The sequence below is a fragment of the Clinocottus analis genome, unplaced genomic scaffold (genome assembly GCF_023055335.1).
Source record: "Clinocottus analis isolate CAN_PGR_092001 unplaced genomic scaffold, fCliAna1.0.p SCAF_17, whole genome shotgun sequence".
In the NCBI taxonomy this organism is placed as follows: domain Eukaryota; kingdom Metazoa; phylum Chordata; class Actinopteri; order Perciformes; family Cottidae; genus Clinocottus; species Clinocottus analis.
Genome location: NW_027175898.1, coordinates 15,596,737 through 15,621,762, shown reverse-complemented (window position 1 = coordinate 15,621,762; position 25,026 = coordinate 15,596,737). Strand labels below are relative to the sequence as shown.

At 47.7% G+C, this 25,026-nt stretch overlaps 1 protein-coding gene across 2 annotated transcripts; it reads left to right on the top strand.

The window, feature by feature from the left end:
• The first annotated feature begins 98 nt into the window (after window positions 1–98).
• mideasb (mitotic deacetylase associated SANT domain protein b) lies at window positions 99–23,208 on the top strand. Of its 2 annotated transcripts, XM_068580134.1 has the most exons (14): window positions 99–308; window positions 453–518; window positions 4,713–6,589; window positions 8,622–8,921; window positions 9,398–9,743; window positions 9,886–9,952; window positions 12,144–12,286; window positions 12,922–13,025; window positions 15,930–16,005; window positions 17,230–17,318; window positions 17,934–18,077; window positions 18,877–18,996; window positions 20,609–20,829; window positions 22,231–23,208. In XM_068580134.1, exons 3-14 carry the CDS (start codon window positions 4,967–4,969, stop codon window positions 22,490–22,492), a joined length of 3,495 nt encoding a protein of 1,164 aa, XP_068436235.1. In that variant the 5' UTR covers window positions 99–308; window positions 453–518; window positions 4,713–4,966; the 3' UTR covers window positions 22,493–23,208. The 2 variants fall into 2 exon arrangements, with proteins under 2 accessions (XP_068436235.1, XP_068436236.1); XM_068580135.1 differs by lacking the exons at window positions 99–308; window positions 453–518 and adding an exon at window positions 2,188–2,616.
• The last annotated feature ends 1,818 nt before the right edge of the window (window positions 23,209–25,026 follow it).

Below are 25,026 nucleotides of genomic sequence, written 5' to 3'. Positions count from 1 at the left end.
TGTAAACATTTTTAAAGCTCTAAAAATGAAAACGTGAGGTATTAAACGAAGATGCGCCATTGTTTCAACGATGTTCCGGTATAGCGGGGGTTTACTATCTCGCCGTTCATTGCTCGTCTTTACAGCGCCCCGTTGAGCCGTTACAGCAGCTACAGCAAATCAGAAACGGAACGCGCCCTCAGCCACCTATTTATTGTTAATCCGTTCATCAGCACTGGAGTGCAGCCATTAACTCTTTTCGACAGTCAATCTAACGACAGCTACGATCGATGCTGACAATGCAACCCAACCGTTTCTCATCCAAGATGGTAAATCGCAGGGCAGGTCCCACAGATGGGTTGCAGTATCGATCGCTAGCTTAAAAAAAAGTGCTTCAAAGTGGGAAGTGACGCTTTGTGGAGGAATCTCAACAAAAAAAAAAAAGTTTAGCGGGGTTGTTTTTATTGTTATAGCTGCAACACAACATCGTCAACGCAGGGGAATGAAGACGAGTGCGCCATGGAGGGACCGAGCTTCATGTAAGTACACTTACTGTCGGGCTAGTGGACTTGTGTGTCCACTTGACACACCAACGGTTGGCTCTCACTTCATGTCATGATTAGGCTTAGTGACGTCACGCCGTCGTCGGCCACATCTCGAGCTTCACCTGATAACCCCCCACCACCCCCAACGACGTGTCATGACTCCACGTGTGTCATTGTGCAGTGTTTCGTCTAGAGCTGAAGCGATTACTTGTGTCGTCGATACAATCTGCATACGTCATGATGTGCTTAACTCCAATGTCAGCTCTAAAAAGAAAAAGATTGCCTCATAATTACCATGTCTAAAAATAGTCACCTGTTGTGCATTCAACTCATGATTATAGGTTTGGACTGAAAAGGGCCACAGGTGTGAAATTTTAAATTGCTTGTTTTGTCTGTGGAAAAACCTCAAACACATTATCCTCACAATGAAATAAAACAGATCATTGTAGTAAATCGTCAGTTTGTAGGAGCTGCAAACATAAAATACTGATAAAATAAAGATTAATCAATAATCTAATCGGTCATTACTCATCTGTCAATCAACATGATTGAATAATCCTTTCAGAACTACTGATATCAGCTTCAAATAAACATACTGGTGCAGCCTAGAGAAGAGGCTGTTTTACACTTACACACACACACACACCAATTCCCAGTGCAGTGTCATCAGTGGCAGACATGTCAGTCTGACTCGAGTTCTTGTCAACGACATTGGTGAATGTTTTCAGGCTTTGCAGAGCTGCAGAGCCTGGCACATGTCTGGTCGTGTCCAATGCCACGATATGGCAACATCTTCCCAGTATAATAACTCTTTTTTCCTATGCATTGTCCTGAAAAAGGTACACGTGTCACCAACAACATTAACAATGGGTTCTATTCAGTGAAACAGACGAATTAAACTTGGCCGTGTTTGCTTTTGAAAAATTATTTACACCTGTGTCCCTAAATGCCTGCTGTGAAAAGACCGACGCAGTAGTCTGTCACTCATTCATCATTTTTATTTGCTTGACATTACGTCACAGAGCTGTACACAGATCACCTTGCAACATTTGGGGCCTGGTTAAGGATTCACTGTATTATTTCCTCTAAAACTCAAGTTAAGGCCAGTTCACACTAAGATACGGCTGTTTGCAACTATAATAAGGGACACATGTTGGGTTTGTGTATTTGATAATCAATATAAACCAGTTTTTTAATGCAAACATGGCAGACATTTTCTGGGTCAATCGGAGGATTTGCTGTTTATCTATTTTATCTATTTAAGACCAGTCTGCTAAGAAGGAACTGCTCTCCAATTATTTGGAAATCTGATTTCCTGCAGAAAATACGACCAGCATCACCATGAAACAAAAATGTGTGCTCATACATATGATCCTTGCTGCTTCTTGCTGTGTCACTCTCAAATACATGTGCATGCTATTCAAGAAGAAAGAGTCATACCTCAAAGTGTATGACTTAGAATTTAAAACAAAAAGTAAAAGTGAAGAAGGAAAGTAGTCCCGGGTGCTTCCTTCCCCCACTTTAACCCCTCGTGTGTTGGAATTTCCCGCATGGACTGAGAGGGATCTTGCCCCGTAAATTACAGCGCCCTGTGTGTCAGAGGAAAGCCTTATATGGGCATGGAAGTGGGTGTGGCCACCGAGCTGGTGGCGGCGGAGGGGGGAATCACAAGACAAGCAGAGAGACACACAGAGATAGAGGGAGAGTCGATGCACAGCAAAAAAAAAAAGGCCGCATTGCCAGTGAGTTTGTGTGTGTGTGCAATCCAAATGCAATAATGTGCAACAGACAGCGGCGGCGTTGCGCCCGCGTTTCCGCACACTAGCGCTCCGTTTCCGAGGAAAAGGACTCTTGTTTACGCATCGACCTCCTCTGTTCCTCCTCACTTTTTTTTTAAACGTGGAGGAGAGGGGAGGGGGTAAAACTCGCAGCGAGTGAGGTCAGCAGCCATAGCGTGAGTCAACCTTGGGGATGCATGCAGTCATCCTCCGCACGTCTGTACCGCGCGGGCCTGCTGCCGCGCGCCGCTGCCAGCGCGCCATCCTGCGGGCTGAGCCGCCGCTCCGACAGCAGCTTCCATGGAACCGACACAGTGAGTACCGGGACGGATCAGGGGGGCTGCTGGAGCCGCGGGGTCGGGTGTCTGTGGCGCTGCTGGCTGCCGTTGTTATTGTTGTCGACAGTGCCGTGTTTATTGTCAACCCAGAAAACTTTTGTTTACCTCGCGCGAGACAACGCACGCCGCTGTCGGTCGCCTGAAGGATGTGTGTGTTTTTTCTTCTTCTCCATGTCGCAACAGCAGCGGATCGACTGCACAAGAGAGCATGTGACGCGCTTATAAAATAGAAAACAACCCTCTTGTTGACAAGTTGAATCGATCCGCGGCGTGTTTTGTGTTTGTTTTCGTGCGTTTGGGTTGGCAGCTTGTTGCAACGGGACATGACTGCTGGATAATCTGGAGTCTGCAACAAAGGGTTTGCTCGTAAATAGCGCTGAGCTGGCTGACCACAGAAAGTGATGTTGGGGAGGAGGAGGAGGAGGAGGGAGTGGGAGTCCTCTCGTGGTCTTCTTCCCCATATTAGTCTGCGTTTGTCGTGTGTCTTGCACGCGCGCAGGGCCTCGCATGCCACCCGGGCTGGTTTTAAATTAGGAACTTGCGATGGATTAGGGTGGCTAATGGTGTCCCTTTTAAGCCAATTAAACGTGTTACTTTGCTTATTAGGCTAACCCCCCCCCGCCCCCATGCAGGCTTGTGTAAGGTTTTGCACTCGCGATGCGTCACCGTGATGATCCCTCACCTCGGATGGAGTGAGTGCTCAATGCACAGACACACAAACACAGTGTGTTGTTTCTGTGTGTGTGTGTGTGTGTGTGTGTGTGTGTGTCTTTCTGCAGACAGGCTGTGCTGTATTGCTGTGCACCTTTTTCTTTCACGGAGGATGTCTCATGCGTTTTGACAACATGGCTATAGGCATGCGTAACTTTGCGTGGCATTGCTGGTGCACACACACACACACACACACACACACACACACACACACACACACACACACACACACACACACACACACACACACACACACAGCCACAGCCACATAGCATGGTCATCCAGCTTCCTCAGTCAGCGATGCCCCTGAGCCAGTGCAGGATCTGAACAGCTGCAGCTGTCTATTTTAGGAAGCCTGTGTTTTACTAGGCCACCAGAGTAAAGGGTGACAATTATCGTTCGCTTCCTCAGGTTGTCAGAGATATCCACCTTGTAGAGATGCTGGTGTTCATTTTTGTAAACAGCATGACATTGTTTGTGTGAGTCTGTGTCCTGCAGGTTATGGTGATTCTTCTTCTTCTTCTTCTTCTTCTTCTTCTTCTTCTTCTTCTCAGTCATTACAAAGTCTTCAGTGTTGCGTTACAGATGGAGCGGGGATTGCGTTTTAACAGAAACAGTCGGGATCTGCTTGGTGAAATCTGGCAGACTGCACACGGTGTCAAAAATTCTGCTCCCAAAACAACGACGGCGTCGGATACTAGTTTTGATACTCTCCGCGGGGGTTACCATGGCAATTGTCAAGAAGCAAGCTAGCAAAGCTTGCAAGGCCATTTTGACTTTTTTTTTTTTCTCTCCCTCGCATGGATGCTTTCATCCTGAGTCATGCTTGCTCACTTTCAGTTGCCCTTCCTTTTTTGAGTCTGCAGCCGCGGTGCAAAGGGCACGCAGCCCCTTTTTTTCTCCTCTTATGAGTCACACAATCATAAAAAAAAGAGGTTTTCATTACATTCAACCGGCTTTCTCTTCTGTAGTTTGGCGGGAAAAGAGAGCGTATGTTACAGGTCAGCTCAGCAGGCCTTCAACGGTTGTTTTTTTTCCAGTCTGTGTTTGTCATCCAATCAAAATCAAGGTCCATAATTTATGCAGTAATGACATTTCCTGGAACTATTGATTTTGCATACTACCTTCCAGTAGTGTGTATGCAGGTCCGGTATACGCGTTCGCCTGGCTGCTGGACCGAATCCCTGTCACGCGAGCTGAGTGAATAATGACACCGTTTTAGGCCGTCCCTCCTCTGTTCTCACAGCCGATACCTTTTCAGCGGAGGTCTTTTGTTTAAAAAGCAAAGCGCAGGTTTTTACATGACTGTGGGGACCTCTTTAGTCTGGTGCTTGACCTCCTTTCTCCTTCTCTCTATACAGGGTGTTGCCCATGAATGAGAGAAACAATCCTCCTCCTTTTAGATCTGCTCGTCCCGGGCCCGCGACCTCCGAGTGGGCCACGAAGAGCTTCCGAGGGGGAAGAGGAGATTATCTTACTACGACTCACTCTGACATCAATGTAGATTGAGCATTTTGTGTGTGTGTGTGTGGATTAATATATATTCAAGCGATCCAGCGGAGCATCGATCGCTGGTTCTGGTCGAGAACATTCGCCCCCCCGGCTCGGCTTCTTCATGCCCGTCATGAGCGTGCCAGCCCAGCAGAAACCCAGCGCCAAAAGAACCGGCAAACGCATCACGTTTTTCAGCGATCAGAGCGTCGCGATGAAGGAGACTTCTCAGCACCCCGAGGGGTCCTACTACGTCGCCGGCGGCCCCGCCTCGGACCCCGGACAGAGCGAGGCGGCGAGCACCGTGACCTCCAATCCAGAGGCCCCTCACATGTACATGAACTCGGTCATCTTCAGCCCCGACAAGGGCGACCAGAGCAGGGGCCACTACCAGCAGACCGTGCCCATGAAATGGACCCAACAGGAGCCCAGTCAGCAGCAGCAGCAGCAGCAGCAGCAGCAGCAGCAGCAGCCGTCGCTGTCCCAGCAGCAGAGGGCGGCCTCTTGGAATACCGTGTCCAGCTGGGGGCAAAACTTTGTGAACTACATCGGCGGGGTCAACGTCGCGGACTCCAGGACCCAGAACGCGTATGCCAAGTCCATGCACGAGGCTTCCGGCTTGCAGCCGCACCAACAGCCCCCGAGCAGAGCCGCGGACAAGCAACCGCTGGGGCCGAACCCAGCGGTGGACGCGTACAGGGACGCGGTTAAGGCTCGGGGGCTAGACTGGGAGCAGCAGCAGCAGCAGCAGCAGCAGCAGCAGCAGTCGTCCCAGGCCTTTCAGGAGACCTTGAAACCCGGGGCGCTGAACACCCAGCAGCACAGCACATCCCACCCAGGAGGAAGCTCAGTGTTGCAGCCCTTCCAGTTGGCCTTTGGTCAGCCCAAGCAGCACCTGCCGGCGTACTACCAGGCCTTCCAAGGCAACCGGACGACCCTACCCAACCCGCCGAACTACCCGACGCAAGCCAAACCCTCGCACCAGTTGCAGCAGCAAGAGCAAATACAACGGCATCAACATCACATACTCCAGCAGCAAATTCAACAGCAGCAGCAGCAGCATCATCAACAACAACTGCAGCAGCAACAAATCATTCAGCATCAACAGCATGTACAGCAACAGCAACAGCAGCAGCTTCAGCAGCAGCAGCAACAAATGCAGCACGAGCAGCAGCAACAAAAGATACAGCAACAACAGCAGCAGCAGCTTCAAATTCAGCAGCAAATGCAACATCAGCAGTTGCAACAACAAAACCCTCATGTGCTGGACTATTACCCTGCTGCACAAAATGCACACGCGCACCCACAGCCCGCGGCGCTGCACTCCCAGGAGCCCTCGGCTCCAGCCCCTCCGAACATCCAGGAGCCGATCATCCAGGACATCACGCCGGAGCCGCAGCAGCCTTCGGATCTGCTGCTGCCGCCGGTTCTCCTGCCCGAGATCCTGACCCAGCCGCAAACCCAATCCCAGTCGCAGCGTCGCCGATCGCGGCGGCTCTCCAAGGAAGGCGACGCGCCGCCGGACAATCCTTTTCTCGCCGTCTCTTCGGAGCAGACCGCCCCGGGTCCGCTGCAGCCGCCGCCGCCGCCGCCGGGCTCCCAGAACGGCGGCCGGGACGTCCAAGCCGCCCCGACGGGCGTCATCCAGAGCACGCGGAGGAAACGCAGGGTGTCCCAGGAGGTCAATCTGGAGACGCTCGCTCAGAAGGCCTCGGAAATGGAGTCTCTGCCGCCGCATGTCGTGAAGGTACGTACTCTGTTTTCATTTAACCGCAGAACCGTTCTTTGTTTTCCTTCTTTGTTCTTCTTTTTGCGCCGTCATCTGTTTCCTCTCAAGCGAGATAACCTTTAGCACAATAGGACTGAGTGTTCTGAATCCCTATGATTTTGCATATCACTTCATATCTTAACTCATCGCCGCGAGCCTTAATTTTGATTATCTCTGCGAGAGCTAAAAAAAAATCTATTTTTCTCGTGTTATCCGAGGGTATAATTGCAGTGGGACTGCAGCTCTCCCCCGAACGTGAGCGGGAACTGGAACAAACTGCCGGGCGGACTGTGCCAGCACTTGTGTTGTTTTGTGATTTAACGTGTTGCTGGAAGAGATGCATGAATGTAATCAACGCCATGCAAAGTTTACACCGCGGAACAGGGGGGGGGGGAGGGGGAGAAGAGAGTCTGTTGGTAAAACAAGACCGTGCATTGTGAATCCGGTCACAAGGTAAATATGTACTCCACGAATGTGTGCGTTTTGGCTCTCACGAGAGGAGTCGGCGCAAACGGGGCCGTGCTTATCTGTGTTAAGGGTGCTGAATGTCTTGCATTGTGCAACGCGCTGTTTTGCCCAACAGCACTGAGTCAGTGTGTCTGGATCCGCCTCACGACTAGCTGATTATACAGACACTGTGTTTGGTTACATGCCTGCACCCCCTCCCATCCCATCCCATCAAAGGAGAGAAACTCCAGCCTGGCCTCAACTGCCCCCCCCTCCCCCTGCCCTCCTCCCCCTCCCCCCTCCTCTCTATACAGGGAGGGGTGCAGGGTTGCCCTGCCTGCAGTGCTCAGCAGAATATCTCTCTGGTGGAGCGACTGGAGTTTTCCACCAGCGGTAATGAGCACAGATCCAGCGTAACCACACTGCTGCATGCCCCCCCCCCCTCCTCTTGCCCACGGAGAGAGATGCATTGTGCAGTGACAGAATGCATCTGTCTTCAATGATGTGTGCAGCTTTGAAGTCGCCACCACAGTTGCTCCGAAGCAGCTCACTCCCCACTCATTATGGGTTTTCTCGAAGAGGGAAAAGGAAGCAAAAAAAAAAAATAGTATGCGGGGAATGCTTTCGGGCACGGTTTCCTTTTGACATGTAACGACGGTCTGTCACTTGAGTGCCGCTTCTAACACTTTACTGTATCGAGGCGCTTGTTCGATAAGACTGACTCACCCGAGACAGTCGTGTGAATTCTTCAGTGACTTTTCTTTACTTTATGTTCAGGGTTCATTGTTTGTTTGAGGATTAGGAATACCCCTCCGGCTGGTTTCATACTGTATCCACTGTCTGTTGAAGCTCCATTTTAGCATTGACCTCATTTTCTCTTCAGTCTGTGTTTTTTTTGTCTGAGGTAAGGAACACGGTTTCTCCTCTAGTTTGCCAGCCTTCCCCCGGCAGAATCAACCAATATCTAGCCATAAAGGTCTCCTTTTTAGTGAATCAAAGTGTGCAAAGCTGGAAAGCAAAGCTACAATAGCAGCTATTTAAAGTTGTTTTAAAGGTTTGTGATTTGTTTTTGCACCTGTTGCGTGTTGCCATGTATCCATTACACAAGTTGATGCATTTAAAAACCTGTCACCTGAGAGTCTTAATAAGATTAGCTCCTGAGTAAGTGTCGCAAACGGCAACAGATACCAGATTCTTTGATAACTGCATCATCACACCCCCTCCCACCCCCATCTTTTGAGGTGCTCCACCTCAAAGGATGTAATTCAGACTTTCATTGCAGCGCTGCAGCTGTTAATCTGAATGAATTGTTCGGCCCATGAGGATTTCCTCAAGCAGACAACTTGTTTTGTCTGACCAGGAATCCAAAAGGTGACATAATGGTAGAAAGCAAATACTACATTTTCAAATCAAAATTGCAGCCGATAGATTTTCTGCGTGACCCTTTTGAAACTTGTGGGTTCACCTCTATTTTACCGTCTGCCAAAATTTTCACATTTGCACTTTTGCATTCTCTCTTCTCCTGAATTCATTTGACGCAATGTTTCGTAACGCACCTCACCAGGAGCCCCGCAGGCCGTGGAGTCCCACCGACGCCGGGGGTCTGAACGCCAAGCGGCCTGGAGACGACAGCCTCCTGCCGCTCGTCATCCCCGTGTCCGTTCCGGTGCGACGCCGGGAACCTTCCTCCTCTCCGGACCGGGAGGAGGACGACGACGACGATGACGCCGCCGCCGCCCTGGCCTCCGACTGGCCCCCCAGGCCGCCGCACCCTCTCGGCCTCGGCCTTGCCGGCCACAAGCCCTCGGTCATCGTCACCCGGAGGCGCTCGCTCAGGAACCCCTTGTCGGAGAGCTCGGAGCAGGTAGCTACACAATCGCTCGCTGGTGCTTTTGTCTCCCCTCCCCCCTTTCACAAGACATTATTCCATTAACAAAGAAGGGCAAGGCAGTGGGGTTAGTGTCGACCGTCTTCCTTCTGTTTTTCTAAACCGCAGCTTTTAATTCCTTGCATTTGCCCCCGCTAACATACATGCGCTCCCTTCCCCCCATCATGCTCTGCGTCTCCCCTGCCCCCATTTCAGTGCTCCACACTTTTCTCTCTCCCTTTCCCTGTCTCGTTCGCGGGGGGGTTGGGGAGAGATTTGGTGACCCGGTTGCCCTCTTCCCAGATCAGGCAGATTATCAGGGTTTTAGCGCTGCCATACTGTACATTATGTACCGTACAGTCGAGGCTAGCGGCGCCTCGTTCTTCCTCTTTAGAAATGTATCTGGATAAATGCACAAAAAAAGCGTTTGACTCTACCTTCCCCTCCCGTAAAAATACTTTCCCCCCCACCAGAACGGAAGAACCGACGGGGAGAAAGACGGCGACGGCAAAAAGTCCAAACGGCGCCCGCGGCCGGAACCCCTCTTCATCCCGCCGCCCAAGCCCGGTTTCTTCGTCGCCCCTCCCGTCTACTCCAGCATCATGCCGTACCAGAGCCACCTGCGATCCCCCGTCCGCCTCGCCGAACACCCGCTCTCCATCCCCCCGTACACGCCGCCGCCCATCCTCAGCCCGGTCCGCGAGGGCTCCGGCCTCTACTTTTCTACTTTCCTGTCGTCCGCCGCCGCCGCCGCCAGCGGCCAGGGCCTGCCACCTCCCGCGACGCCCAAGTCGGCAACGCGCAGCCTGTTGCGCTCTAGTAAGTCTGAGTTATCGACAAGACATCTAAAGACACTTCTGGCTTGGCTATAAACCTGACTAGATATTCTAGTTCATGCTAAGCTTTTTATAAACATTTGATAAAGTCACTGATCACATTTTGTGTCGCTGCTCTTTTTTAGACAGCTGTGACATCACACCACCAGTTCTGTCTGCTATGAGCGAGGCCACTCCAGTCAGCATAGAGCCGTGAGTATTTCCCTCTCAACGTCGCCAAAATATCTGAAAGGTTTTGGGATTTTGTGGGGAGTGCATGTGTGTGTGTGTGTGTGTGTGTGGAGGTGGGATGTCTGCCGTGTGTCATTTCCAGAGGGCACTCAAAGCAGAGCATGCATTACCAAAGCCAGAGTAGTAGCTCATCTATTTATTATTCAGACCACAACACCGGGCTGCATCATGAAGTGTCTTAAAAAGAGAACAAGGACTTCTTGAAATGCTAAACCCGCCCTTTTAAGCGGCGGCCGTCCTCTCCGCCGCTGGCTGCTTCCGCCTCGTCATCCGCTGACCTGACAATCTGCAGTCTTTAATGTCTCTCTCGACAGAAGCGCATCCTGTCGTAACTGCTTCACATTCGCTGTCAAGTGAAAACCTTGAGACCTTCAGAGAGCTAATGGCAGTGAGTGAATCAGAGGACGTGCTAAACAGGATGTAGCGTTTTGGTTATAAAGTTGTGCGACGATTCTTAATTAAAACCATCTGATTCCAGCGACCTTGCCGAGGAGGAAATAAAGAACAGTTTGCATTCTGGATCATCCTGATGAACAGATTCTGCGTTGTAGGCGGGAGTCGTATCGACCAATCACGTTGCGGCAGGCTTCGTGTTGAACTGCAGGTTCACGGCGTCTGCGCCGAGAGCAAACGGAGAAAAGAGGAAGAACCATTTTGGCCAAAATGCAAAACCGGGAACTCGCCAAGTCACACGACGAGTCTGCGTTTCTATTGGTTCAAAGTCAACTCGTCATCCGGCTATTTGGGAGGCGGGGGGGGGACAATCCAGCCGTACCCGTCGTCTCCCATCTCTCAAGTTGCTAATCTGACAGTTAGCAGCGCTCGGAGGGGGAAAAAGGAGGCGGATATATATAGTTACCGGTTGCACCGCAACCCCCAGAAATCCAGCCTGCGGGCCCCAAAGGCTCATGATCAGACCGAGAGCCGATAGGCTTCTGAGATTGCTTTTTGATAACTGATCGTGGTTAACCTTTATGTCAAATAAACAACGTTTCCTGCGGCTGCAGACTAGTTTGAACTCATGTGAGGCAGCAGCAGCAGGATGTTCTCTGTTTGTGAAAGCTGTGCCGTAAACAGTGACGCCGCATCGGGTACATCGGCAATCTGACGACAACAATGAGAAGGAGACATCTCGAGGCTTTGAACTTTAAGACCTGCAGTACCCACACGGTCAACAACAGCCGCGTTCCCGCTGAAATGTAAACACGGCCGCTGATAACAACATGGATGTTTATGGAAGTGAGAGCAGCGGGGAAAGTGGACACCGTTTAGCTTGACTTTGTTGTTGCCGTTCTTCTTGGAGTTGCAGCAATGGCGAGGGTGCAGTTCTATGGAACTTGCATTGTGCAACATGCACACCCCCCCCTCCTCCAGACTGGTGCCCGCTGTTCAGCGGTGAGTCAGCGAGGCTCCCCATAAATCACGCTTCCAGCCCGTCCTGCTGTACTCCTTAAAACACACGAGAGGCATCGCAGTTCAACTATTTAGCAGCCCACCTTCCCTGATGGAGGCTGCCAGAACACACACACACACACACACACACTCAGCTGGAAATACTGCAGGCCTACTGGAAATGCAGGGGTGGGAGGGGGCATGCTGGAACAGAGTCGCCTGTGGACAAAACACGGCAGGATTTTCGCAACTATAACACCGAGGTGTCTGGTTTCAGTTGACATCCAGAAGGCCTCCAGAGATTCATGCATTCGTTGAATTACGAGTCCTTTTTTTTTTTCCTTCCTACTCGAACGCGACCTCTGCCCCACGGCCGCACGAGGATCCGTTGCCTTTTCGGTTCAGTTTGAATACAAAAAAATAAAAATGCGAAAAGGGATTAGCATTTTTATTTATTATGCCGAGCGGACAAAAAGAGAGCTGTTCAACAAGCTGGGAATCAAAACAGGGCAAGGATTGTGCTGCCGGGAGCCGGAGAGCCTTCAACAATCCTCCCTGTTGCTATTTAAAGACCACAGCAGGGAGAAAAGCCAAGTAATCAAAATGTGATCCTCTGAAATATAACAAGAGCTCATGCTCTTGCACGTAATCCGATATTGATATATGATGTCTTAAATATATATACCGGTTGAACCGACGCCTCTTTTTTTTATCGGGCAAAGGCCAACGCGTCGCTCACATTTGACTTCCCGTTTCCCAGACGGATCAATATCGGGTCGCGGTACCAGGCGGAGGTGCCAGAGCTGAGGCAGCGGTCCGCCGTGGAGCTGGAGCACCATCGGGCGGAGCTGCTCTGGGCGCCGCTGAAGGAGCTGGAGGAGAAAGCCGACTTCCAGCTGAGAGGTACCGAATGCAGCGTCTCACAGCTGTTACATCACCTCGAACCGAAAGTATAAATACTGTCAGGCAGGCTGTGGTTTGCAGAAACAGGATGTGTTGATTATTCAGCGTGAGGCTGACCTTACTGTTCCTAGAAGCAGTTTTATTCTCTTTTTTTTGCTTATAAATCAGGGAGACTTTCTTTCTTTCTTCTTAAAGCTAACTAGTTAAGCATTTTCTTGTTTATCACTTTTTTTTATCACTTTGAATAGAGTGTGTTCAATAATTAATTACCAAGCTGTGGCAATTTAAGATGTCTCCAGCAGCAAATTTGCTTCTTAATTGCCCTAATATTGCTTTCAGATGCACGAGTGTCGGTGAGGAGACGCCATTTTAATTCTCAGGGGGGGATGAAATGCAATTGAATGTGGTGAAATAAACGTAATTGTCACTGCGGGGGAAGGTTTTTGTTTTGGATTGGGAGCGCTCTTGATCTCGCATTATTAAAAATAAATGGGTTTTCTTTTTTTTTAAATAAATAAATAAACAAAGCAAGACGCGCGATGCCGTTTCATAATTAAATAAAATGTCTTCTATTACTAGAAAAACATGTTTGTCCCCACTGAATGCAAAAAGCAAAGCTCTTTCCTGTCTTGCAGTGGGAGACCTCATGCACCTGGCCTGCTCCAGCGTCCTGCGTGGAGGAGGAACCAACCAGGAGCTGGCCCACCACTGCCTGCACGAGTGCAAAGGGGAGATCATGGTGAGCGCGTTTAAATAATAGAACCGCCAACATGTTGTCTCGACACATAGAAAGTGCAAAACATGAATTCCTATTAAAATAATTCGTCATAATTAGATTTTTTTTAACGATTTTGTGACATCTATCACTTGAAGGAGCTGCACGAGTGATGAGAGCTTTCATTAACACGGTATTTAAGTATATTAAGATATGTTTTTATGTATTTTGTAAGAGAGAAACCTCCTTTGCTCTTCCTGCTGGTTTGAAGTGAGCAGGATTCAGTTGGTTTAAAAAAGGTGATGACGTACTGTGCTCCCATCAGGATTCACACGCCTTATTTGGGCAATCAAATTATTTATTAATTAATTTAAATATTTTTTTAATTATTAATTATTTTGTCAATCAAATCTGATGAAAACAAAATGCAAACTGCTGATTGAGGTGGTAAAATTCTGAATACATATGGTTTATATAGTCATTAATATGTAATGTTATGTCTTTTAAACGATGATTCGAAGTAAAAAAGAGTATTTTAGTTGTTTTTAAAAGTAGTATTTCAGTCTTTAATCATTTTTAAATTGAATAATGAATCAGTTTCAAAAGCATTCCCGTCTTGATTGACAGGAAATATAAAGCCTCGTGAACATAATTACGTTCTTTATTTCCTTAGCAGCATTAATATAATAGCCTTTGATTGTACACAGGATCAGATTCAGCGGATCGTTTATACTGCACTTAAGTAACCGGGTCATTTCTAACCATGTTTCATATCTTCAAGGAGAAGCTCAGTTTCCTTCATTGGCGTTCGAGATTCATAAAATCTCAGTAACTCTTCTTTTTCCAGATCTTAAATGCTCAAAGTTAGTGGCGTTGTGAAGGTGGCATGAAAAGAAAAGCTTGTGATTCAAAGCGCTGCATCCTCGTATCCATAATAACGGAATCCAAAAATCCAACCCGGAGTCAAAGTGTAGCTTCATATCTCACAAAAAAACATTGATTTCGGAGCAGCGGCACGTCACCGGCACGTTTTTAAAGTAATCAGGTCGTTGCAGCGCCGGCAGCTCGCGTGCTGTTGACTTCCTGCCTGACATCGGTATCTTCCAGGCGCCTCGTGCTCCTCGTGAGCAGTGATTGAACGTCTTCATCCGAGCGCTCGCTGATTACCGAGCGGAAGTGAGCGATCTGCAGACTCTCAGCGCGCTCTGTACTGAAACTGGTGTGTGGTGGCTTGAGATGACTGAGATAGAGTGTGTGTGTGTGTGTGTGTGTGTGTGTGTGTGTGTGTGTGGAGCTGCAAAGTCAGGTGTGAGGCCAACGGACAATCAGTCGATAGAGAGTAAATTAAATTAGTTTCTACTTCTCGGATCTGCTTTTCTTTGTCTCTCGTGTGATAATACATTGAATATTTGAAGGTATGGGGCTGATTGTCAGACAAAGCAAGACCTGGAAGATGCTTTTAGGAAGCTGTGACGGTGCTGTAGTGTTGTAGCTCTGCCTTCTCTTGTCCCGAGGTGAAATGTACAAACATTTAACACGTAATTATACTTAATAATATACTAAATATACATATTTTCTTTGCTGCACTTCAAACAAACCTGAGCAAACGGGAAAAAAACCCTCTTAAGTTATGAATCTGTCTGCTGGTCTCGCTACCTTCGGTGGTGGTCGGAGAGCTAGCAGGGAGCTAGTGGAGAGCTAGCAGGGAGCTAGTGGAGAACTAGCAGGGAGCTAGTGGAGAACTAGCAGGGAGCTAGTGGAGAACTAGCAGGGAGCTAGCTAGTGGAGAACTAGCAGAGAACTAGCAGGGAGCTAGTGGAGAACTAGCAGGGAGCTAGTGGAGAACTAGCAGGGAGCTGGCAGGGAGCTAGCTAGTGGAGAACTAGCAGGGAGCTAGCTAGTGGAGAACTAGCAGGGAGCTAGCTAGTGGGGAACAAGCAGGGAGCTAGCTAGTGGAGATCTAGCAGGGAGCTAGTGGAGAACTAGCTAGCGGAGCTTGTAACCCGACTTTTACGGTATGTAAATGTTGCCAATACATATTCTGTCAATCGACAAATCGCTGCAGCTTTAATAATAATAATAGCATCGATAATAATGCACTTTATTGATGGATCTCTTTTCTAAACAAAGCTCCCCAAGGGTTTTACCACGTAAAGGCAAAAATAAATGTCGAGCAATGTCGAAAAACTAAATTACAAAGTGCTTTTTTTTCACACGTGCAAAACATGTTTTAGAGATCAGCGTCGGCGTCTAATCTTTCTGAATATGAAGATATCCTTCTGAAGATAAAGTTACAGCAGATCTATGAAAGAGGAGTCTGTAATTTCCCACAGAGAGCAAATCAGTCCAGCGTGCGTTGCTGCGTGTTCACAGCGGCTTTGGACATTGATCCCGAATCAATACTTTGGTTATTGAAGACGTACAAGCCGGAGTTGACTACGGCAGAGTAACAGCAGAGCGCTTTGTGGCGCTGCAGCCTGCAGGCCAGCACTGGTCCAACGTTGTCAGGGAAACCACGAGTGTGTGTGTGTGTGTGTGTGTGTGTGTGTGTGGGTGTGTGTGTGGGTGTGGGTGTCAATGCGCCCACTCTCTGCTGCAGCAGTCCGGCTCAAACTGCCGTCCTTCAGCATTCACACACAGTCACTTCTTCTTCTTCCTCTTCCTCTCAAAGAGCACAAAGTTGTTTGTTGTTTAGTCGATCGTGCGCTCGGACACCCGATGCGCGTCGGGAGGAACCGGAGCGGCGCTTATCTCTCTCTTCCTGGTTACCTGAAAAGCGGGCGGGTTGATTGTTTTGGGCTCGGCGTGTTGTTTCATGAAGCCCAGAGCCGCGACCCCCCGCTGAGTGACACAATCACCGCTGTGCTCTGCTCACGTTGGCTCTCTTTAAAGCTTTTGTTTAACGTGTTGTGTTGTGTTGTTCCTCAGGCCGCTCTGTCCCTCCTGATGCTGAGGAATCCCGTGTTCCCTAAATCTCACAATCTGGCAAACTACCACTACTCAGGTAAGTCCTCTACTTATGTAAAATTACATAATGTATTACCTGTAATAACACATAGGTGTGAAACTTGTGGATGAAACAATTATTTGATGAAACAGTTATTTAATTAGTCGATTGCCTGAAGCAATTGATCGATTAGTAAAAAAAAAAGTTGGCTTTCCATCATTTTTCAAGACCAAATTCTCGTCTTATGTGATAATAAATTAATAATTTATTTAATTTTTATCCTTTTAAGTGGGTAAACAAAGTTATTTGAGGATATCGCCGGTCAATATTTTACAATTTTCTGAACCAAGCAATTAATTATCGGTAATGACAATAACTGTAATGTATTAAAAATATGTTTTTTTTTTATTGAAAACATGTACAAATATGATAATCAAGCGTCTCTGAAAACAGTCATTTGTACAGTTATGGTTACAGGCTCTCTGAGTGCCATTCAGTGTCAAAACGCACAATAACAAAGAGATAAAAGATGAATTTGATTGGTTATTATTATAAAATTCTCTAGAGATTGCGATAACATCGTACGGCCAAAATAATGGTATGAATATCTGATCATGTGATCGCCTTATAGCCATTTTAAAACAAACATAATCCGCAGCTTTGCTGCACCGACGTGGTGAATCATCTCAGAAAGTTGCCTGAACTAACAGGAATATTCTGCCGTCCGGACCATGTTTTCTCCTCATCTGATGAACCTCCACCCGCCTGCTGTTCAGACGCCCAAAACAAACGCACATAATGAAGAAGAAAGAAAGAAAGAAAGAAAGAAAAAAAAGTTGAAAATCCTGATTTTCATCAGTTAGAAACTCTGCCGCCATGTTTGTGTTGTTAATAAATGAGCGCGTCAGCAACCGTTTTCCTCCCTTCATCCATCTCCCAGTGACTCTGCCTCTGAGCCATGGCAGCTGCAGTAGTGAGGGTGTCGGGGCTGCGGTGTGTGTGTGTGCGCGTGTGTGTGTATGTGGGGGTGGAGGGAGCTGTGCAGGATTGTCAGGGTCAGCGCGATGAGAGAAGGAGGGGGTGTACAGCATGTGGTTAATCCCAAGCAAGAAGACAGGAGCGCCATTGTTTATCGAGTGATTGGTGTGTGTTAGTGTGTGTGTGTGTGTGGGGGGGGGGATTGAACTCGTCAGGGTCTCCACCCTCTCAGAATATCGTCTGCGAGCAGATACTTGAGTGTTTTTAAAGCGCTGTCTCTCTTTTCTAAACGTCCTCCCTCAGGATCAGACAGCTGGAGCGCAGCTGAGCGCCGCCAGTTCAACAAAGGCATCGCCGCGTACAAGAAGGACTTCTTCATGGTGCAGAAACAGGTATGTTGTGGTTCTCCGAGGAGCGCCATAAAAAGGGAAAATAAACTCTCTCTCTCCATTCCAGCGAAGGCCACACAGTAGCTGTGGGCTGATGGAAAAAAAAAAACCTTTCCCGAAATACAAAAGAAAAATAAAACATTTGCACACAATGTTTTTCCTGACAATGGGTGGGCTGAGAAGGGAAGTCTAGTCTCTCTCTAACAATGTTTTCCAAGTCGATTATTATTATTTCTGCAGAAAAGCCATTTCGTTTTCTGTTCATCGATGATAGAGGAGGATAAAGCACACACGTGTTGGCTTTTCTGTGTTCGTTGACCCGATTTTGAAGGCTTTTAAAATGTGATTTGTCGACGTCATTTAGGCTTTTTTTGGCGCTCGTGGCCCCGTCTTCTCTAAACAAATCCCATGTTGTTGTATTATCTGAAGGACATTTGATATTCGGAATAAAAACAGACGATGAATATATAAAAAAAAAGGAGCTTGAACCTCATCTGAGGCTGCACCGGCGGCTCCAAAATGCCTTAAAAAAAGTGGCATTTTGTGTCATTTAAAGGTAAAGGAGGTAGAAAGGAAAACTCCATTAAAAGGGAGTGTGTGTGTGTGTGTTCTTCACAGGTGACCACTAAGTCCGTGGCGCAGTGTGTGGAGTTTTACTACACGTACAAGAAGCACGTGAAGATGGGCCGCAACGGGATGCTGGTGTACGGCGAGGTGGATCCTCTGGAGAGCAAGACCACGGAGGAGGAGACAGACCACAAGGTCAGTGTCGGTGCTGCAGATACAGATGTGTGTGTGTGTGTGTGTGTGTGTGGGAGGAATGGAGGGGTTGTAGGCGCAGGGGGGGAGCTAACCAATCACAGCCGGCATTTGTCGAGGACAAGTTAAAAATCTTTTTGTGCAGTGAAGCTACTGCGAGCAATTTACGGTGTTGTAGTCAGCTGAAGCTAGCTGTTAATTACCCCGGCTAACGTATTTGCGAGGGTTTTTGGTTGCATCGTAGCGGCAGCAGAGCAACCTCCCGAGCGCCTCGGATAGAAACATCCTCACTTTTCTGCAACATGTGGAACGAACACGAGACACACGAGCTAAAACGTCATTTTTAGCAAAAAAAACGAAGATCCTGACTGAAAGCAGAACACTTCTCTAAATGTCTGTTTTCCAATAAGAAGATCCCACAAAAATATAGATTTTAAATGAAATTTTAGTGCCTCCGTGGTCTTTTTTTTCGTCGAGCAGACGGATGGAGCGATCTGACCGACTTCAGGGGGGCGATCGGATTTAAACGTGAAACTATTTTTATTCAGTTTTATTTAGACGTGAAACTAAAAACCAAAGTGACGCTTCAGAAATAACACCGCTCTGTGTTTTATCCACGGAAACACAGCCGCCACAGTCTTGCGTGTTGATAAAGAGCGAAACTACACGCGTGTGCAGTTGCATGTTGAATGTCTCTCGTATGAAACTCGCCGCAGAGCTTTTCTGCGCCGCCACCCAGCCGCTACGTTTCCCTCTGCTCTTGAGTCTTTGACACTTCTCTTCCTCCCCGGGGGGCCAGCAGGGCTATCACCGATCGGAGCCGCAGAGGGAAGAGGACAGCAGGAAGTGGGAAGGGTCAGCTGACGGGAAACAGGAAGTCGGCCCCACCAGGGCGACGCACACGCTGCCGCCCGCCGATAATGTGAGTGTGAAGTTAATTAGCGGCCGCGCATGGGAACGGAAAGGAGAAGCCAAATGAGTAGCTCAGAGGAGGAGAGCGTCTTCACCCTCGGAGAAGACGTGGATCCCATTTTACGTTGTCTGTCTGTGATCAGACATGAAGTATTATTTTGTAGTCATAAAATGTCTTTGTCTCTGCATGTTGCTTGTTGTTGTATAAAATGAAAGCTGGTGTTTTCCTGAGACGCTGATTACAACCAGTCGTCTCCTTTGAAGCCTTTTCTCTCTCGTAAAAGTGAAACATGAAATGCTGTGTGTGTGTGTGTGTGTGTGTGTGTGTGTGTGTGTGTGTGTGTCAGGTGCAGTTGAAGCTTCATCTTCTTTATGAGTCACACACACACACGCACGCTTTGTTTTCGAGCTCCTCGTCGTGAATGTCAGCAGTAACCTTTGACAGATTATTCGGTTCCTCATTTGTTTCTGCAGTGAAGTAAACGTGTGTTTCCTCTGTGACTGAAATACACGAGATATCTGCAAACATCAGAAACTCGCAAAGCTTAAACTGGGTTTCTAGAACTGGCAACGTGTTAGCTTGTGTTAGCTTAGCGCCACGATGGCTCCAAACAAACCCTTAAAATAAGATTAGACGAGATGGACCTTTATTCTTCCAGAAGGAAATGTTTGTGCAAGAAACAAAACAGTGAAAATGTAAATGTATGTAAAGAATAGAGTATTAAGCGTATGAGACACCTGTAAGTGTAAATATAGTCAAATGAATTCAACTTGAATACAAAAAGTGAATGTTAAACTCTGTGTAGGAGCCAGTTCACGGCGTTTAAAAAGAATATCTGCTGTTGTAAATATAATAAAACATTTATTAATAATGGTATTGAAAAATGTAAGCATGCAAATTCATAAAGTAGGTCAGAGCTCCAGAGGGATTACTGTCAATGTTGTTTGTGTTAATTAATACTGCCGTGGTTCTATTTTAATTACCGTACGGTGGGCTTTCTCTTACTCCTTCCAAATCATTTCTTAAAGACATGAAAGTACTTTGATCATAGAAGTCTTTTGATTTAAAAAAATACATGTAATGAGTTTACTCAGATATAAATGTATTTACAGCAAACTAAAGCCTGTGGAAAAGGAGACAGGAAGTTAACGCAGGAACATCCTCATTTGACCTGATCAGGGACACGTTTGACCTTTTGACCTCTTAATGTCTTGTGCCTCCGGCTGTTGCCTTTGCTGCCCCCTGCTGGTTGTTTTCGGGGCGACAACTTGGCTGCTGTCCACCTCCCTGGATTGTGTAACCCCATTATGTCTGTCAGCAAACAATGACTCGCCGAGGAACCTTTTATCCTCGCCGAACGCGTCGCATTTCGCCGTTTAGCACACGTAATGGGTTGTTGACGAGCGAGCCGAGTTATGTGTGTTTTTGTTTACCCAAACCGTGTGTGTGTGTGTGTGTGTGCGTGTGTGCTAAATGCCACATGTGTGCATGCCATTGTAATCGCAACCCACATAAACAGCCGCTCATGATTCTCCGCTCGGCGACGGCTTCTTTTCATGTTTTAACGACACCTCTCACTTTTATTGTCGGTGTTTGTGTGTGTGTGTGTTTGTGTGTGCAGCCGGGTACCGTCCTCATCATGAAAGGCCAGGAGGACGTCGGGAGGGACCAGCTGCTGTCCCGGGTCGCCCACCACCACCCCCCGCCTCCGCTGCCGCCGCCGCCGGCCCCTCCCGCCTCCAAACCCCGCTGCGACGGCAACGCGCGCAAAACCAGCCCGCCGACGGGCAACAAGGCGCCGGCCGGCCCGGAGGGAGAGTTCCCCTGCAAGAAATGCGGCAGGTCAGTGATCCCGACAACACCCCTCGACGGGGCCTCCGCCGTTGTGTTGGAGACGTTGGCATGGCTCTGTTTACTTATGCAAAAGAGTTACACACACACACACACACACACGCGCAGTCGCCTCCGACTGAACCGGCCGGACATGAAATACGTTTCTGCTGCAGCGAGTTGTCCGCTTGCGTTTTATTGTCATTATAACTGAATAGAAGGCGAGTGTCTCGTGGTGTGAAATCGTCCCGTCATGCTTTATTTAAATGAAATAACAGCGCGTCCTCTGGTCAAGCTGTTGTTGCCAGCTGTGTCCTAGCGACGGAAACACAGCTCAGGTCACTGGGCAGACTGGGAGCTCGCCCTGCTCACAGGCTGAGCTCTATAATGTAGATTATCCTCCACACCGGAGTCCCATGGTGTATGTTTACAGGCTCACAGAGCCGCTTAACAGCCGTCCTGTCACGTGACCGCGCTGTGGGATGTCGTTGTTGTTGTTGTTATTGTCAACCTTTATTTCCATAGGCCAGGCTGAACTTTGACCCCTAAAGATTCTACAAGTACAGAGAAACGCCTCCAGGATTATCTCGATGGAATATAAAGAAACGTAGTGAAACGGCTCCTCGTTAATGTTTTCCAGTCATTGATTTTTGTGCTTTCTATCCGTCTCTTGGAATAATAAATTACACCCGAACAGCACTTATATTATTATTATTATTTATTTTTTTGCATGCGTTGTTTCATTTCAGAGTCTCGCAGATGGACGACGGTAAAGTTGAGTTTTACAGACGATTAAAAAAACTCCATGAACTCAGGAGAGAGATTAATATTTTGCTCCTTAAGTGCATTTTGCTTTTTCTTCGTAACGCAGACATGCAAAGGAGGAATAGACAGAGATTAAGAGCTCTGGAGTAAATGTATCTCTCTGTCATCTTCACACAAAGAAGAGAAAAAACAACTTTAACGTTGTGGCAAAAGACAGAAAGCTTCAGACCTGCTGTTTCCCTCTTTCTATGTTTAGTTATCCATCCAAACCGCATACGCTGATGAAAAGCTCTGTGAGTGAATAAAAATGATGAAAGAGTCCCAACTGAACATGTCCCTTAATGCTCGAGTGATCGTCCATCTTTGGCGTCGTTAAACTGATGAAAAGGTGAAACGTGCTCTTCCTTTGCGCCCGCAGAGCTTCATTCATTAATTATTCGTGAACCCAGCGGCTGTGAAACGTCGTTCCTCTCCGACTCGGCCGCGGCGCCGCTTCCTCTGGCGCTCCAGGTGGCAACAAGTAGAGTCTAAATGGAAGAAAAAAACAGCAGCCGCGATGCCGCCGGCGGTCTAACAGATTCCTTTTCTTTAAGAACATTTAGAAATATGTGCTTTTGCAATAAGCTCCTCCCCCTTCTGCCCCTGCAGGGTTTTCTCCAAGGTGAAGAGCCGCAGCGCCCACATGAAGAGCCACGCCGAGCAGGAGAAGAAGGCGGCGGCCCTGCGGCAGAAGGAGGCCGAGGAGCGAGCGGCGCTGGCGAAAGCGGCCGCCGACGCCGCGGCCGCCGCCGTCCTCCTCGCCGCGCGGCAGCCCAACGGCACGAGGCAGCTCGGGGGCGGAGCCGGCGGCGACAGCACCAACGACGACTCGTCGGGCGGCGAGGACGAAGACGACGAGGACTGGCAGTGAGAGAGACGCGCACACGCGCACGCCGGCTGACCGCCGCGCGCACACGCTGACTGCAGCGCAGCGGCCGCTACAGCGCTTCTCCGGGGACGCGGGTTCGAATCCCTCCCGCGGCGGACCTCATGAATACCTTTCTGTGGAACAAAGACTTCCGTTTGCTCGGCACATTCAGGGACAGATTTACTCCTGCGTGTTTTGTGAATGCGCTGACTGACTGAGTGTGTGTGTGTGTGTGTGTGTGTGTGCTTTCAAACAAAAAACGGCCCCTTTACTCTGCTGGAAGAAGCGTTTCTCCAGCGTTACACCTCCCTCCGTCAAATCAAAGCCATGCCGCCGCTCTCGGCGCCCTCCTGCTCTCCACGCCGGGCCGCGGCCTTCCTTTGAGCTCCTTCGCTCCGACGGCGCGTACAAACTGTTGCTTTTTTTTGTTGTTTTTTTTCGACGCTCTTCTGCACTCAAGGCTGCCAAAAGCTTTCTCAGACGCATGACGTGCACCACGCGAGTTCTCCCTCCTCTTCATCTTCGTCTCCAGCGTTGTTCCTCCGGGCTTCAGTTCTGTGAATCCTCCTCCTCTTCCTCGGCCCTCGTCACTTTTTATAGTTCCCAGTTTGTTCCTCACTGTTGATGCCTTTGATGTTTTGATGCTTTTTATCTTGAAATGACAATCAATTTTACACTGTTTTTTTTCTTTTTTTTTTATAAATACATATACAGGTAAACGTTACTTTTACTTCCTGTGTCGCTATATATGGTTATTGTTGTTGTTTCTGTGAATATTCTTGTTCATGATGACTATTATTATTAATATTATTATTATTATATCATCCTGGTTTGGGCTGCAATTTAATTGAGCGCTTTCCCCTTCTTGTCCATAGCATTTCTTTCTTTTTCTTTCTTTCCTTATTATTTAAAACAGAAAAACAAAAAATAATGCTACTTGCTGCCTGTTTTATAACTGTGAGATTTGTTTGTTTTTTGGTTGGCGTGAGGAGCCAGAAATGAAGGAAAGGCAGAAGCGAATGTGCAATAGAACAATTTGACCCCCGGTTCCCCGAGCGTTCTCCAACGTTCACCAGATATTTGCAGGTTTTAACCCGGAGACACACGACTTCATATTTAAGAACCGGATATCAAACGCCGCTAAATTATTAACTTGACGTGAGACAAGCGCTCGTTAAGAGAAGCCGACGCGTTCTTCACTGTAAACACAACTCGACCTCGTCTGCTGGTTCAACAGCAGGGTTTCCTGTGATGAACGCTCCAGACTCCCCACTTTCCCCACGGACTTTAAATAATTCAGCTGATGATTTACTGTCCTCTACAGACTCTCGTTAAGAGGGAGAATCGTTCTTTTCTGCAAACTGTACTTGACTATAACGTTGCAGGTTTTCACAGAGGAGCCTGAGTGTCGTTTAAATTGAGAAAAAAAATGGATGACAAAGTTTTGAGAGTGGATTCTGTCTCGTGTCTCGAACTTAAGTTTCGATGGTTGACGCTCTGTTGAAAGCGTGACTGTGTGAGTCAGCAGTTTACTGACCTCGCAAACAAACCGAAAAAACATTTTACACAAATATGGTGAACAATTAAATGCAGTTAAAGGACAAACCGCAGTGTGAGAGGGGAAGTTGGAAGGGGAAACGTCTCCAATTACCAGTTAAAACCGGGGTCTATGCACGGACTATGTGTGTGTGTGTGTGTGCGTGGACATACTGTTAAGTGTGTGTGTGTGTGTATGTGTGAGAGGTCAAAAACTGTACGCTAGTCAATTGGGGGAGGAAAGAAAAATAGTTTTTTTTGCAAACTGTTCACATTTGGTATGTTAATTTATATTTCCTCTTGTCGCCACGAAAAAGTTTTTCCAATCTGTTTTTCAAAATACAAAACAAAAAGCAGAATGATGGATGAAATTGAGGCTGTGGACATAAACGCACAGCTGTAAACTTTCCTCATTTCATCCAGTTGGTTAAGGGAATTTTAAGGGGACAAAAAAAATGTTTATTTAGCTAAAAAAAAATTAGAAAAAAAAATATATATGAATGAAATTCTATGTTTGCATACTTTCTATGCTATTTTCATATATGGGGTTCACACTAATGAGGAAAAAAAGGAGTTTTAAGTGCTTTTTACTACAGTGTAACTTATTTGTTTCGATTTGATTTTTACCACCTGTGTTTTTAGTAATGATTTACAAAGCACTGTATATTAAAGTTTTAAAATATTCACGGAGCTTTTGGTGTGTTTTTTATTTCTTTGCATTATCTAATCTGTGTGGTGATGGTGGTGGTGTTTCTAATAAGCGCCACCAGGGGGCGGCATTGCACCAGCAGTTCAAGCGCTGAAGTACCTGCAAGCAGCAGGAGAGGGCGCTGTTGTAGCGGCAGCAGAGAGCCACGCTGGGCTAAAGGTGTCGAGTAACATGTTTTTATGTAGCTCATAACCACGAACACAACACAACATGCAGAAAGTAATATTCACAAGACTCATGTGGGGTTACAATTGTCTTGAAAAAGAACATGCATCGGTTTCACTACTAAATT